The sequence below is a fragment of the Lacerta agilis genome, chromosome 2 (assembly GCF_009819535.1).
Source record: "Lacerta agilis isolate rLacAgi1 chromosome 2, rLacAgi1.pri, whole genome shotgun sequence".
NCBI classification, from domain to species: Eukaryota; Metazoa; Chordata; class Lepidosauria; order Squamata; family Lacertidae; genus Lacerta; species Lacerta agilis.
In genome coordinates, this window is record NC_046313.1 from 1,328,780 (window position 1) to 1,345,607 (window position 16,828).

A 16,828-nucleotide genomic window follows, 5' to 3' on the forward strand; every position below is an offset into this window, starting at 1 on the left:
AAGAGGCAGAAGCAGTCTCTGTGTAATTTTTGTATGGATGCTTGCATGAGAGATGGAGATTTCCTTGTCGTTGATCCAAACACCAATCTAACTCTGTAAAGAGATCAACTTTTACTGGTCTCAGATTTCCATAAATATGCAAGGCTTCACCCTCACTTCCCCTTGGAACCATCCAAACAGATGACCAAATCTGACGTTGCACTCTCTCAGAACCTCTCTTCTGCAAGGAATTCTGTACATATTACGAAGCCAAATATTTTGCTCAATCAGGTTACATTTAACTAACTAAATTAGAATACTTTTAGATTTGCAAGTGTGTTCGTGTGATTGTTGCCTTTTCTTTTCCTTTCTTTCCCCCCTTTCTCTAAATAAGCCTTCTTTAAAGGCTTATTTCACACTCCTTTATGTTCTGTGTCCTCTGAACTTGGGGGAAGTAAATCCAAAGCTCCTTACAGTTTGGTATTTCTAGAGCTGGGCCTAAGGTGAAAAGTTCTTATCAGTTTGGGTTAGAAATCCTCCAAAATAGCTGCCATCTGAGCTATCTTCAGGCTAGGATCAGAGTTTGGTGGCATCTTTGTCCGGATTCATCTTTCTCTTTTTTGGTGGGTGGTATTCAAAAGGGAAAGTCCTTGCCCCCATCTGTCAGAAGCAGAAAGACAACTAGACACAGGGGAGAGATGGCAGGAGGGAGCTGCCCTCCCTATTCCTGAAGAAATTATCTTATGCACCATGATAGGAGCTTCCTGTATAATGTCTTTGATTAACAATTGATCGGCATGCCACCCCTAATGTGCAATAGTTATACAGAAAAGCAAAATTATCCAAGCCAAGACATTCCATGACATTTCCTTGGGTCAGAAATGCAGAAAACTCTTCAGAAAAGATGGCTGGTTTGGGACAATCCTAAATGGATTGTCTCAACCTCAGTTCCCCATTTCCACTATGTAGGTCAGGCACAGGCAACCTTAGACCCTCCAGATGTTTTTGGCCTACAACTCCCATGATCCCTAGCTAACTGGACCAGTGGTCAGGGATGATGGGAATTGTAGTCCAAAACATCTGGAGGGCTGAAGGTTGCCTATGCCTGATGTAGGTAATAATACTGTTCTGTCTTACAGTATTGCTGCAGTGGGAAAACATAGAAGTACTCTTCACATTCTAGAGTCCTGCAGAAATACTAAACATTATTATTAAATCTGCAAAAATATCTAGCCCACCTCTGGTACCACATAACCTGCAAGGCACACAAGTGAAGCAACACTGTACACAAAAGGAAAACAGCTTTCACACTTTTGCCATTTGACTTTCAGGAATACTTTAAAAAAAACTCTCAAATGTTTTGTTGATTAAATGTATTTTTTTTTTTAAACAAAGAAATATATTGATGCCAAACTCAATGCATCATGCCTTGGAATTTTAGTTTTGTATTTTTTTCTAAACTTCCTAAATCTAGTAGTGTACAAAATATGAAATATAGCAAAACAAAAGAAAACATAGAACTAGAAAAATATAAATGGAGCAAGCTTGTATACTCCTGCTCTGGAGGCCAGGACCAGTACCAATGGATTTAAGTTACAAGAAAGGAGATTCCTGACTGAACATTACAGAGCTGGATGACATATAACTTTAATAATAATAATAATAATAATAATAATAATAATAAATTTATTTATATCCCGCCCTCCCGGCCAAAGCTGGGCTTATTAATAGAGGAAGGGGGTCAAATAAAACTTAAGAAATATTATGAAATTAAATATCAGCTCTCTGGATGGTTACAACACCACCAACTTTTTGAGACATTCAGACAAGACAAAAAAACCCCAACTGTTTCGCTACTGAGCCCTCTAAATTGCAAAGAGAATTGTTAAATAATAAAACCAAGATAATCTCAAAGATGTAATGAAGACAGTAATGATTAAATGGGCCCAGGATATTGTTCATACCATTCTGTTGAGCGAGTGGGAAACGCTTTGGAAAGCAAATATGAAGTTTACAGCATGTTATACCATCAAGGAAAACCTAATGAAGATGCAGTTCAGATGGTATTTCACTCCATCAAAGCTTTCAAAGATGTATAAAAATGTCTCAAATAAATGCTGGTGATGTGGGGAAAGTGAAGGAAATATGTACCGCATGTGGGGGACATGCAGGAAAATCAAAGAGTTTTGGAATCTCATTTATGATGAAATGAAAAATATTTTTAAATTAACATTCATAAAAAAACCAGAACCTTTCCTGCTTGGAATCATTGGCAGAGAAAATACCAAAAAATGTAAAATTTTCTATATGCAACAGCAGCTGCCCAAATGTTAATCGTGATGAACTGGAAAGGGGGAAGGGTTCCAACAAGATTGGGATGGCAGAATAAATTACCAGAATACGCAGAAATGGCACAATAGACTAATCAGTTGAGAGGTAACACAAAACAATCATTTATTCAAAAATGAGAGATGTTTAAGAGATATTTACAAAAATATAACAGTGGTGTGACATCTATTGCTGAATTTGAATGACCTCTGTCTAAAATAATAACAAAGAAATAAGGAAAATTGGTATGATACGTTGAAGAATGTATCAGAAAATATGAAAAGATTACGGTAATAATCCTATGTACATTCAATATTAGAAATTTTAAATGCACCAGGAGGTGATGGGAAGTCTATCACACATTAGTAAGAAAGTTGAACAAAAGAGACTCTGTAAGATTGAATCAATTTTTATTTGTATATTTACATGGTTACTTACAGAAGATCATTTTTGGTTTATATAAGTTTGTTTTTGTTATGTATGAAACTTAATAAAGCATGGAAAACTTAAAAAAAAAATAGGAAGAACTTTCAGACAGAGGTGTTCAATAGTGAAACAGTCTCCCTCGAGAGATTGTGGACTCTCTTTCCTTGGAGGTTTTTAAGCAGAGGTTGGTTGGCCATCTGTCCTGGATGCTTTAGTTGAGATTCCTGCATTGCAGGGGGTTGGACTAGATGACCCTCGGGGGTCCCTTCCAACTCTACAATTCTATGAAATCCTGTCCTTCATAAATTAATTTAAATTAGCAGTAGGCATTAAAAGATCAGCCTATATCTTGTATGTGTCAGATCTGTTGTGTTACCGTAATTCACAAGTTTCTTACAGTTTGTTATGATGACACACATTTCCCAGGTGAGCACTCACCTTGGCACCTTCCCTTCCAGCAGCACCTGGCAACCCTTGTTCTCCAGGGGGACCGGGGGAGCCTGGGTGGCCTCTCTCTCCCATGGGACCAGTTTCTCCAGAGTTTCCCTGTGGTACAGAGAAGGTACACCGTTTGAGAGCAGTTTGGGAGCAAAAACCAGCAGAGACTGCCTGGAGGCACTGGGACAACTGGTGATGGATTTTGCTGGTTCCTAGTTCCTGGTAGGCCTCATCAGACACCACAGTGAAAATGTATGGTGCAATGCAGCAACAAGCAGGGCATGATAAAAGATTGCCGCTGCCCGCCCACTCACCCACCCACCTCTTTCCTGCACCCGTGATTATGACAGCTGTGCATGGAGGGTTGGGTTGCTGCTGCTGTTATTGAAAATTATCATGGTTGAAAGCCTCTGATAATTCAGTTCCTACATGAATTCTCTTACCTGTCCCCCAGCCCAAGTCATGTACATTAGTGTCCATCATCACATTTTGTGGGTATTGTTGTTAACTATGAGCTGCCTGAAGAAGTATTTCTGTTTCTTTATTCTGAACCTATTTCCAATCAATGACTATGAGTATTGACAGGGAGTGTGCAATTTCTCTCTAATCACTATAAATCTTGATTGTGTCTTTCCCATGTCTTTCTTCTGAACTAAAAAGACTTGACCCCTTAAAAGGAAAACAGGGAATAGATATTTCTACCACACTCTGTTTGCAAACATCTTGTGGGGTATCTAACTATCCCCTGGTGGAGATTGATTGCTGAACTGGATAGATCTGTAGCCCACTTTATTCCAATCACGCAAGACAATTATCATGCTCTTACAGTTGTGAGAATCTATAAGGCACTGGTGTGTATGTGTGTGTAAAACCAGAGTCTCCAGCACCTTTCCTCTTGCACCTGCCAGATTCCGGTTCCTCAGAAGACCTTATGAATAAAGAAAGTCAGCCGACCTCCCAGCTTGAATATCCCCAGGTGATTTAAGAAGACTATTGGGACACACCGACTCCTGCAGCTAAACCAGTTGCCCAGTTTGAGCAACTTGTCCCTGAACAGCCAGCAGACTCCTAGCCTCCTTAAACTGATGGCTGATACCTGATCCTTCCCTGTCATGGATCAGCTTTCTAACATTCAGCCCTCTTTATCCTTATCTGCATGTGCCTAAACTGGACCCAGCTGCAGCCAGACTGAGAATCTGCCCTGTGCACAGGAACACACAAAGGAGGTTCTAGACCAGGGGTCCCCAAACTTACCCGGCCGGTTCCTCTGGCGCCGATCGCGTGGTGGGCTGGAGGGCAGGGGAGCGTGCGCCCATACGCACATGCACTCACTTTTCCCGGTACACTTTCAGGTCGGCATGGCACTGGAAATAGCTTGTGCGCATGCGCACGGGCCTCCGCAGACTCGAAAGTGTGCCGGAAATTATCTTTTGCGCATGCGCAAAAGCTATTTCCGTTGTTGCGCCGACCCGGAGATGGGCAACCACACTGCGCTACGCCGGTAAGAACGGGCAGCGGGGATCATTGGGGGCCGCACAATTGGCTTGCATGGGCTGCATCCAGCCTGCAGCCCTTAGTTTGGAGATGTCTGTTCTAGACCCCTCATCTCCAGTCAGGCACCACCATCTATTCTTCATCTCGTGGTTATTGACTGTGATCATGAGAACTAGAGCTTTTCTTCCTTACCTGTGGTCCCACAACTCCAGTAGGTCCTGGTGGGCCAGTTTTGCCATGAAATCCCTAAATAAAATATAATAATAATAATAATAATAATAATAATAATAATAATAATAATAATAATTTATTTATATCCCACCCATCTGGCTGGGTTTCCCCGGCCACTCTGGGCGGCTCCCAACAGAATATTAAAAACACAATAAAACATCGAACATTAAAAACTTCCCTAAACAGGGCTGCCTTCAGATACTTCTAAAAGTCAGGTAGTTGTTTATTTCCTTGACATCTGATGGGAGAGCGTTCCACAGGGTGGGTGCCACTAACGAGAAGGCCCTCTGCCTTGTTCCCTGTAACCTCACTTCTCGTAGTGAGAGAACTGCCAGAAGGCCCTCGGCTTTGGACCTCAGTGTCCAGTCTAAACAATGGGGGTGGAGACACTCCTTCAGGTATACTGGGCCAAGGCCGTTTGGGGCTTTAAAGGTCAGCACCAACACTTTGAATTGTGCTCGGAAATGTACTGGGAGACAATGTAGGTCTTTCAGTGACCAGTGACCACTCCCAGTCACCAGTCTAGCTGCCACATTCTGGATTAGTTGTAGTTTCCAGGTCACCTTCAAAGGTAGCCCCATGCACCACTCTCGCGAGACAGTGTGTGGGCAGGTAGGGTCTCAACCTGTGTACCAGATGGAGCTGGGAGACAGCTGCCCTGGACACACGTCTCCATGGATAGCTATAAGTCCAAAATTACTCCTAGGCTGTGCACCTTGTCCTTCAGGGGCACAGTTACCCCATTCAGGACCAAGGAGTCCTCCACACCTGCCTGCCTCCTGTCCCCCCAAAACAGTACTTCTGTCTTGTCAGGATTCAACCTCAATCCATTAGCCGCCATCCATCCTCCCAACTGCCTCCAGGACCTTCACCACCTTCACTGGTTCTGATTTGAAAGAGAGGTAGAGCTGGGTATCATCCACATACTGATGAACACCCAGCCCAAACCCCCTGATGATCTCTCCCAGCAGCTTCATATAGATGTTAAAAAGCATGGGGGAGAGGACGGAACCATGCTTTTTAACATCTATATGAAGCTGCTGGGAGAGATCATCAGGGGGTTCTCACCTTTGTCCCTAGCCTGCCGGAGATCATCGTCCAGCGTGACCAAGGCAGTTTCAGTCCAATGATGAGGCCTGAATCCTGATTGGAAGGGATCCAAATGGTCTGCATCCTCCAGACGTGCCTGGAGTTGTTCAGCAACCACTCGCTCAACCACCTTGCCCAAGAATGGAAGATTTGAGACTGGGCGATAGTTGGCCATGTTGGCCAGGTCCAAAGATGTTTTTTTAAATAAGTGGTTTAATAATCGCCACTTTCAGTGGGTCTGGGGAAGCATTCACCACCCATCGCCCAGGCCTTCCTGGCTCGCTTTTATCAGCAAGGATGGGCAAGGATCAAGGAGACAGGTGGTCTGTTTCACTCGTCCAAGCAGCTTGTCCACATCCTCGGAGGTAACAGATTGGAACTGATCCCACACAACTTGACTAGACAGGACTCTAGCACTCTCCCACCCCAGTCCTGCTCCCACAGTGGAGTCTGCCTCTTTCCAAATCTGAGTGACTTTATCTGCAAAAAAACTTTGCAAAATCATTGCAGGAGATCTTGGGGTCCTTTCCAGACCCTGAGGGCAAAGGTGGTTCTGTTAAATTGCGAACCACCTGATAGCGTCTCCTGCTGCTGTTTTCAGTGACAGCAATAGAGGCGGTGAAGAAGGTCCTCTTTGCTGTCGCTATCACCACTTGGTAGGCTCGACGAGCTCTAACCTGTGTCCGGTCCGATTCAGAATGAGTTTTCCACCACCGGCGCTCTAGCCATCTCAGCAATTGTTTCATTGCCCTCAGCCCTGGAGAAAACCACGGGGCTGTCTGGGCTCCATGCAATCAGAGAGGGTGCTTCAGAGCCAGACATTCGATAGCACTGGTTAACTTCGCATTCCAGTGGGCCAACAGAGAATCAACTGAAAGGCCATCCACATGGGATAAAACATCCCCAGCCACTCCCTGGAAACCATTTGGAAACATTAAGTGGCAGGGGTGGGCCATCCAAATCGGTCCGCCAAAGGGGAGGGGAAATGAAAGTCAGAATCCAAAGAAATGGCACCAAGCAAGGAGTCCCATGTAGATCTCAATCATGGCTACTCATCCATATCCTACTCATCCACTTCCTGACAGTAAGAGCTGTTTGACAGTGGAATTTGCTGCCAAGGAGTGTGGTGGAGTCTCCTTCTTTGGAGGTCTTTAAGCAGAGGCTTGACAGCCATCTGTCAGGAATGCTTTGATGGTGTTTCCTGCTTGGCAGGGGGTTGGACTGGATGGCCCTTGGGGTCTCTTCCAACTCATGATTCATATGACAAATGGAACATTTGCTTTGCTGAGTTTTTTGAGGCACTGCCAAACAACTGCTTGATGTGCCCAGCACTACAGTTGCCTCACCATTTCCATTACTAAACAGAGGTTTAGCTGTTGCCCGATCAGCCACTTCCTGTTCACTTGGAAACTTTATCTTGTTTTCCTTTGCTCCAGCAACAAAGTGGAAGGCACTGTGGAGAGCCAGCAGTGGCACGCAAAGCCCATTAAGAGAAAAAGGTGGAGGCTCCCATGCTGGCATAGGCAAGCCAAGTAGCGCATTTGAGGTTACAGGGAAAGAACACTTGGAAAGTCTGGCCTTTGCCTAGAGCCCCCAAATGACTAGAACCAACTTTGCACTGTGCTCGAAATGATACTCACCGGCTCACCACGCTGACCTGGGTGTCCCGGTAAACCATCCTTCCCAGCAGGGCCCTACAAGCAGCAGGAGTTAAAAGAAAACTCTCAGGTGGCCAGGAGGGATCCTTTGCCCAATAATCCCTCCTTAGGCAGCTGCAGGCACACTCCAAACACACATCAGAAAGTTTGAGTAAGTGTGCAAAAGGTTTATGTCATAGGGCTCAGTCTGGTCTACAACCGCCCTTCATGGTACTATCTACAATTTTTTTTGTCTTTTGGTATGAGATTGTTGGGCAGCCTGTACTGAGGCAGATTAATAAAACCAATGCAATAAAGTAATAAACACCTGTGAGAAAGATTAGCAGTTGGGAAACATTTCAAGCCTATGAAAACCAGATCATGTGTCCTCCAAAAGCAGACAAGGATTGTGCTCTTTCAAGTTCTCTGATCAAGAACATGAGAGGAGAGGGGAAGGCAGTGAAATATGAAGACAAGGCTGCCCAGTCTAAACGCCAGAGAGCAGAGATGGGAATAAGACAGCTCTGAGATCTAATACGATCAGCCACTTGGAACCCTCCAGGAATTTTTTAAAATGAACATGTCAAGCTATTGCAATTTTGTGATAGAAACATACCTCACAATTTATGCTGGTTCCCCCCTCCCCCATCGCTTTCATACAGTTGGAAGTTGCAGGTAAAATTCATTTTGTCAGACTGTATTGCCTGTGGCAACAACAAACCGGGAGGTGGGGGGGCGGGTTGGATTTCATTTTGAACAAATTTCTTTACTTCACAACTGTTGAACAGAAATTCACCTTCAAACAAATGCTGACCAGAAATGAGGAGCTTAGATATCAAAAGGTAGCACTGCTGTGACCATGAACAAGCCATATTTTATTATAGGACATGAAGCAGCCCTATAATTTGAAAATAACAATATGGCTGCCAAGTCATTTATAGAGTTTGTTGCCTCCAAACCAGGCTCCCCTTGTACATTCCCTGCAAAAGAGTTGATCGAGTGGACCTCCTCTCCATGCTGAACAAAAATGTCAAAATGGTGACATATCCAGCCTTTAAAGTCTTGTACCCAGAGACTTTCATACTTTCCCTCACTCACTTGTACAAATACACTCACATGGCAGCACATCCACCTATTCAGCATCTATGTCAGTTTAACCACATTTATGTTAGAAGCTTCTTTGGGATGCAGAAAATGCAATCAAATGCAGTAAGCATAGGGATTAATCTAGCCTTCACCATACCAGTGGCTTCAAAAGCATTTTTCCTATAGGAGAAGTGAGGCAGGGACTGGTTTCTTAAGACTCTTGAGGAGTACCTCCAAGAAAGAATTAGTTTCCCTCTCCCAACACTACAGCCAAAACCTCAAAGGCAAAAGGGAGTCATTCTGGCTGTCACCACAGGCTCCTTCCCCCTTTGCCCTCACATACCTGGGTCCTATCATGTAAAGGTAAAGGTAAAGGGACCCCTGATCGTTAGGTCCAGTCGCGGACGACTCTGGGGTTGCGGCGCTCATCTCGCTTTACTGGCCAAGGGAGCCGGTGTACAGCTTCTGGGTCATGTGGCCAGCATGACTAAGCCGCTTTTGGCGAACCAGAGCAGCGCACAGAAACGCCGTTTACCTTCCCGCCGGAGCGGTACCTATTTATCTACTTGCACTTTGACATGCTTTCAAACTGCTAGGTGGGCAGAAGAAGGGACTGAGCAACGGGAGCTCACCCCGTCGCGGGGATTTGAACCGCCGACCTTCTGATCAGCAAGCCCTAGGCTCTGTGGTTTAGATCAAAGTGCCACCTGCATCAATATTATCTCAGGCTGTTTCCACAGCAGATGCTTAAACTGGGTTTTGCTTTCTTTGCACTTCTAATTCAAGTGTCGGCCTAAAACAGCTAGACTGTGCATTCTTCTTCCACAAGGCACTCCTCTGTTTGAATGCCTCATGGGATGACTGTCCCCTACCAACACCATGTTTCTAGACAAGTAGGAACTTTGGCCTGGGGGTCTGAGGGATACTTACAGGTGGGCCCTTGGGGCCTGGGAATCCATTAGGGCCCTGTGGACCGGAGGGACCCTGAAGAAAGAGAAGGGGAAACGTGATTGTGAGAGGCTTTCTCCATCTTCCTTGCCTTGCCCTTGACCTCCTCCTGCCCATCTCTGTCACTTAACCTCTTAGACCTCATTGGTGGCATTTGTATTCTTCAATTCAGCTTTTGTTCTTCCCACCCACTGCAGCATGGGTCTGTTACCTAGAGTAAAACCTCACCCTCCACAACTCTGGTGGCATTTAAGACATCATAGTTTCTTCGGCCAAAGCAGGAAACTAGACTCTGCTGATATCACCCTCTCCAGGGTTCCTTCCCTTGCACTGACCTGATTCCTCAGCTTACCTTTTCCCCAACAAACCCTGGGGCTCCATGGTGGCCTGAATCACCCTGTGGGAAGAAAGCATCGTTGAAGGGGGGCAGAAAAAGATCCCAGCTTTTGATTGCAATAAATGTTGGGGACTAGCATGTAAAGCGTTCTTAGAGGAGTAAGGTTGAAGAGGCAGCATTAAGAAGCACTCATTCTGTAGGGGCACAATAAGGACTAGAAATTCATGTGAGTCAAATAATTCATTCAGGTGGCTGACTTGGTGCAGAGTTCCTGCGACTATTCAATTTTGAATAGCACGTTTGAATGCTCTTCCATATCAAAATCTTACTCTCTGTTGGAAAAGCAGCATGATAGGGAGAGGGTTGTGGTAACTGGGTGTTTGATCTAATATCCTTGTTTTCTTTGATCATAAATCTATATATATATATATATATATATATATAAATGTTCCCATTGCGTGCGGGTCGGAGACCACCGTGCTCCGTAACCGCTGGACCAAATCGCATCAAATTAGGAGAAAGCATAATATGACCATCAAGGAAGGATCTGGCATCATAAAAATTCAAAAAAACCACACCTGATATACCTAAAATAAAGAATAAACGCCAAAAAAATTGTCCCACACATTAGACATCACCAGCAAAACAACGCCCTCTAGTGACGGCTACACTGGTACTGCAGCTAATACAGCTTCCCCCGGCAGAGCTCCGTCGGCCATTTGCAATATCGCAAACCGGTAATTGAAAGGGGGGGGGGGCGAAAATAGGGTAATTGAAAACGGGGGTGGGGGTGCTGCAAAGAGGGTAATTGAAAAGGGGGGTGCCAAAAAGAGGGCAATTGAAAAGGTGGGCCCGAAAAGAGGGTAATTGAAAACGGGGGCCCCAAAAGAGGGTAATTGAAAACGGGGGGGGGGGGGGGTGCCGCAAAGAGGGTAACTGAAAAGGGCCCCCGGAAAGGAGGGTAATTGAAAAGGGGGCCCCCAAAAAGAGGGTAATTGAAAACAGGGGGTGCCGCAAAGAGGGTAATTGAAAGGGGGGGGAGAGAAGGGGCAGACGGAAGTTGAATAGAGGGTAATTGAGAACACGGCGGGTGAAGAGGGTAATTGAAAACGGGGGGCCAAAAATAGGGTAATTGAAAACGGGGGGGGCAAAAGAGGGTAATTGAAAAGGGGGGGAGAGAAGGGGCAGACGGAAGTTGAACAGGGGAACTTCTTCAATTTCACTAAATCAATACAATCATAAAAAACCCATTAAAAAAACCACAGCAACGTGTGGCCGGGTCAGCTAGTAACCTATAGAATCATAGAATTGTAGAGTTGGAAGGGGCCCCCAGGGTCATCTAGTCCAGCCCCCTGCAATGCAGGAATCTCAGCTAAGCATCCAGAGCAGCTGGCCATCCAATCAATGCTTTAAAAACCTCCAATGAAGGAGAGTCCACTGCCTTCCATCCCATTGTCAAACAGCTCTTACTGTCTTCATTTAAATTAACATCATTTAAAAGGAAACTGCACTGTAAGCAAGAAACTGACACGGCAAAAAGAAGCAGTAATCATGGCTAAACCCCCCAAAGGATGTACAAGTGATTTCAACAATAGCCTGTAGTGAAACAGTAGTCTCTAGTGAACAGCACTGCCTCTTAGTAGTAGTGAAATTACATAATTTAGAGATTGGGTGGGGGGTGGGGTGGGGGGGGAGAACAAAAAGTTTGAAGACAACTTGGCCTCAGGGCTGTTCCTTTGAAAATATGCTAGGCAGAGTCTAAAAAGGTCCTGCTATGAGATCAGTGGAAGCCAACACATAAATTATGTAGATGAGAATAGTGTTGTGCTCCAATGGACAGACATACCTTTGGTCCTGGTTTTCCTGTGGGTCCTGGCAAACCACGTTCACCTGGAATACCCTAAAAAGGGAGAAAGGACACAAATTTCATAGCCTGGTAAATGCCACATGGGGGCTGCACCAGACTTTGGAGGTCCCACGTGATTTAGAGTGATGAAATTGAGCAACCATATATAGAGATAGAGAGAGATAGAGACAGAGATAGATAGAGCGCTAAAGTGGAGTAAAATGACAGGCCTTTGGAATGGTGTCCCTCCCTCGCCCCCGTTTGTGGAATGCTCTCCCAGGGGAAACTTGCCTGGCACCACAATACTGTATGTTTGCAGGCATTAGTCCAATACATTTTTATTCCCTCAGGCATTCTGTAGCTTAGTTGGTCTCTGCTGTGGTGCTCATCTTTTAGTGAGGTGGGGTAGGTCTTGTTCAATGCATTGTGTTGTTGGATGAACATATTAGGATTTTTGAATTGTTCACTGTATCAAGTTGTCTGGTTTTAAATCTATTTTCTCTGTTTGTATTTTATCTTGTTATTCTGCTTTGAGACCTTTTTGTACAAAGCGACTAAAAGAGGTTAATAAAAATAAGCTCACCGGGGGACCCCGTTGTCCCGTCTGCCCAGCCTGGCCAGCTTTGCCCTGTGAAACATAAAGAAATGGAAGGTGAGACAGAAAAGTGGGGCACCCATACATGCTCTCATTATGGAGATGGCACTGTGCCTCAGCACTTTGGTCACCCAGAGGCCTCTGTCGCTCTAGGACGCTCCACTCACCAGAGTTAATAAGGCAAAGAAGTCCTGTCTTGCCCAGAGATGGCGTCTTCCTTTCAGCTCCAATTCATCTCTTGACTACGCAAACTAGAGATGGGGAACCTATTGCCTTGCAGATGTTGTCAGCCTACAACTTGCACCATCCCTCGCTCGCCAACGTGAGGGATGATGGGAGACTAAGTTTGGATGGGCTGAGTTAGCTCAGATGCAGGCTTGCACCTGAAAATCATGCCTTCTGCCCTGGCAAGCCTTAGCTTTAATCCTAGATGTGTAAGGACTGAGGAAAAGCACTCTGCACATGCTCAGATGCACTTTTATCTTGGTTTCATAAATTTCAGAACTAAGCCCTTCACTTTGAAAACAGGTTTCAGGGTGGAACCCCAAATCAGATTAAGCCCTAGTACATTGCAAGGTGTGGGCCAGAAAACCCTATTAAAAAGACTGAGGGCCTTGTTCTCTGACACCCATACTGCCACCAAGGATGGAGAGAGGTAAGAAAGTCCCCAAGGGGAGAAGGACCCCCTGGTGTGCACCTCCTGTGTAGGGAAGTTTTTAATGTTTGATGTTGTCACTTTTTATTATTAATATTTTGTTGGGAGCTGACCATAATGGCTGGGGAATAAATAAAATATTATTAATATTAATATTAATATTATTATGAACATGGGTTGGTGCCAATTACTTAAGGATATGAAGGGAGACATAGCAATTCTAAAATATTAAAATTATAATTCCATAGCTTATACAGTGGTACCTCGGGTTACAAACACTTTGGGTTACAGAGTCCGCTAACCCGGAAGTAGTACCTCGGGTTAAGAATTTTACCTCAGGATGAGAACAGAAATTGCGCGGCGGTGGCAGCGGGAGGCCCCATTAGCTAAAGTGGTACCTCAGGTTAAGAACGGACCTCCGGAACGAGTTAAGTTCGTAACCAGAGGCCCCACTGTACTGGCCTTTCCTTCAGCTGGCTCTGCCATGCCACTCTCATAATCTGACGGGCTTCTCTTCTCTTTGCTATCTTTCAACTATCTCACAACTTCTCATGAGGCAAGTCAATCGAAAAATCAAGTTTCCCTTAAAAAAAGCTCAGCAACTTACTTTTTGAAATATGGCAACTCTACCATACCCACAACCCCTTCCATTCACATGGTGCTTTCCAGATGTGGCCCCTGTTTCCCATGGCTCCACTCACCCGTTTGCCTTTTTCTCCAATGAGGCCCAGAGGCCCTGGAAATCCAGTTGAGCCCTGCAGGAAAACCACACCGTCTCAGAAGACATCTGAATTTTAGAAGACATCTGAAAGCAGCCCTGTTTAGGGAAGCTTTTAATGTTGAATAGATTGTTGTATTTTAACATTCTGTTGGAAGCCGCCCAGAGTGGCTGGGGAAACCCAGCCAGATGGGCGGGGTATCAATATATTATTATTATTATTATTATTATTATTATTATTATTATTATTATTATCAGCATCTCAGTAAAGCAGATGACGACTGGGGACATGTCATCCTTTCTTTACCTCACAAATCTCCTCATACTCACCTTAGGTCCCTGGCGTCCAGGGTATCCTGGTAGGCCTGGCACCCCCAATTTGCCCTGCAAAAATAGAAGATCAAAGTCTTAAAGTGCCCCCCAAAACAGTGGCGTAGCATGTGGGGGGCGCAAAATTATGAGAGGGCCACAACCAGGCACCCCCACAACAGGCTCCCTGTTGAGCTCCTGCCACCTTCTGGAGCCACACGGAAGCAAGCCACGCTCGGGATGGGCCTTAAACCTTCATCCTTTGAGTCTGGGGCAGTGCCTCCTTCTTGGACTCCTGTGTGCGCCCTGCCCCTGGTCTGGCCAGAGGCGCTGACTCTCCTGGCCTGCGAGGCAGCGAGGTCCAGGGAACGCTGGGTGCCGGTGGGAGCAGTGGCCCAGGCCCAGGCCAGGGAGGAGGAGGCTGCAGTGGGGGCTGAGTCATGGTAGCTGTGGGAGGAGCAGTGGCACCTCCACCTGGCACTCCTGCCACTGGCCTCCCCAGCAGTGAGGGGTCATGGCCAGCAAGCAACAGTGGGACATGCAAAGGCAGCCCTGAGCTCTCCCAACATGGATGCCCACCAGTGTGCCCCCACCCCCATGCCTTGCCACTGCCACCCACATGCCACCCAGCTGGGTCAAGGGGGGAGGGAGCCATGGCCGACCACCTAGGAGGGAGGCAGGCGGGAACGGGCCCAAAGGAGGAAGGGCCCCCTGGTGTGCACCTCCATCCCATCTGTCCACTAGGGCAGTGTTTTTCAACCTTTTTTGGGCAAAGGCACACTTGTTTCATGAAAAAAATCACGAGGCACACCACCATTAGAAAATGTTAAAAAATTTAACTCTGTGCCTATATTGACTATATATAAAGTAATTTTCCCACGGCACACCAGGCAACATCTCGCGGCACACTAGTGTGCCACGGAACAGTGGTTGAAAAACACTGCACTAGGGGGCTCAGCACTTTCCCCACCCCACCCCAGTCACCGGCAACCCATGCTACACCACTGCAAAAAAGAACTAGACAAGTCCTTGAAAGTGGGTAGAGAAGAGAACTGTGTGCAAAGTAGTGTGAACCTAGAGTGAAGCAGCTAGCTACCTGTTCCTAAAAATAGACACAGGGAGGGTGATGGAGCAATGACTCACCTTCTCACCAGCTGGCCCAGAAGAACCAGCTTCCCCCACAAGTCCTGCCTGCCCTTTCAGCCCCTCAGGGCCATCCTCACCACGGACACCCAATGGGCCAGCATCACCCTGTGAAATAAAAACAAAAGGGTGGTTGTAGCAGAATCCAGGGGTAAAAATATTGGGAGGTCAGGGATTTACAGATTCCCCAGTACAAGAACTGGAGTCATTTAGGAAAAAGATCCAGGTAAGCATACATTAGCTTGCTTTGCAAATGTGATAAATTGTGTGATTAGCACACTCAAGGTTCTCAAACGTACAGAACCACTGGCATATGGGGAAGGGTATCGCTCACCCGGTCACCTTTTGGCCCCATGTCACCCTTGAAACCAGGAAATCCATCTTCTCCCTATAAAGAGACAACAGGTAGCCAGAGCAGTAGAAGTGCCCAGGTCTCTAAATTTGACATTGATGTGTTGCATCAAGAAAAATACATATTCACACTGCCAATGTCCACAACTTCTCTGCTATACTAGCTGCCCAATTTGGGTGATGCTCAGAGGGCCTTCCCTTTTTGCTTTTACCAAAACCTCCCCTTACAATCCTTGCCAACACCACAAACCTGCCAAAGGACCCAAATGGAACTCCTTCAAGAGCAGAAGTGGAGAGCTGAGCCACACAACTGCTCCTGGAGGATGACTGGATGTTCCAGTTTGCTGAGAGGGTAAGGGGTCCCTCTCAGGATCTGAGTGGCCAGAGACTGGTACAAATTGCCCGTATTAGGACAATTAGCTGGCAGACCTGCTAGCAGAACTACTAACTCAAATTTACTTGCAAAATTTTGAAAGCAGATTCTCCTGAACATCTTCAGTGTTCCCAGTTACAAATTGTTGACAATTAAAAGAATTTTAGAAAACAAAGAAGATGTTAAATTTAGCAGGTAGATACTTAACACCATTACTTTATAATTCATCAGGAAGAAATAAAATCTCAGCTTGTTTAAAAAAGAACACTCCAGTGAGCAATCTTGGCCGCTGAATTCTGCACTAGCTGAAGTTTCCAAGCCATCTTCAGAGGCAGCCCTGTGTATAACACATTGCAGTAATCTAACCTTGAGGTTACCAGAGCATAGACAACCCAGATTGTTCTCCAGATTAAATTTCCATAATTTAACATGGTGTACAACAAGTAGAGAAAGCAGGAACAAACAAGTCGTATCCGGAGATTATAAGAAATCCATGAGATCTGTTGTCTGAAATAGATCCCTGACCTGGAAACTCACCTTCTCACCTTTGCTACCTTTGAGGCCCCGCATGCCAAATGCTCCCTACGGAAACATGGAAAGGTACAACAGTGTTAGCCAGAAGAATTAAAAAATAGCATCAAGCGTTTAAAAAAATCCAACTTTTATTATTTATTTATTTATTTATTTGACAATAGTTGCATATTGTTAAAGAAAAAAACATTTGAATGATATAACTCATTTGATTAAAAAATAGAAATAGCTGCTATTCGCTATCCTTAGTCCAAAAATCCACTAACCTTAGTCCAAAGATAAAGTATTATCTTACTAAACCAGTACATGATTTA

General features: G+C 45.3%; 1 protein-coding gene across 6 annotated transcripts in view; it reads right to left on the reverse strand.

The window, feature by feature from the left end:
- The window catches only part of COL5A3 (collagen type V alpha 3 chain), a 108,236-nt gene that overhangs the window by 24,442 nt on the left and 66,966 nt on the right, over positions 1-16,828 (reverse strand). For all 6 annotated transcript variants that reach the window (XM_033136644.1, XM_033136651.1, XM_033136661.1 and 3 more), the window contains 12 exons: positions 16,521-16,565; positions 15,594-15,647; positions 15,260-15,367; positions 14,138-14,191; positions 13,791-13,844; positions 12,423-12,467; positions 11,840-11,893; positions 10,009-10,053; positions 9,639-9,692; positions 7,626-7,679; positions 4,858-4,911; positions 3,172-3,279 (listed from right to left, as the gene is read on the reverse strand). In XM_033136644.1, coding sequence (XP_032992535.1) covers positions 3,172-3,279; positions 4,858-4,911; positions 7,626-7,679; positions 9,639-9,692; positions 10,009-10,053; positions 11,840-11,893; positions 12,423-12,467; positions 13,791-13,844; positions 14,138-14,191; positions 15,260-15,367; positions 15,594-15,647; positions 16,521-16,565 — 729 coding nt within the window. The remainder of the gene's footprint in view (positions 1-3,171; positions 3,280-4,857; positions 4,912-7,625; positions 7,680-9,638; positions 9,693-10,008; positions 10,054-11,839; positions 11,894-12,422; positions 12,468-13,790; positions 13,845-14,137; positions 14,192-15,259; positions 15,368-15,593; positions 15,648-16,520; positions 16,566-16,828) is intronic.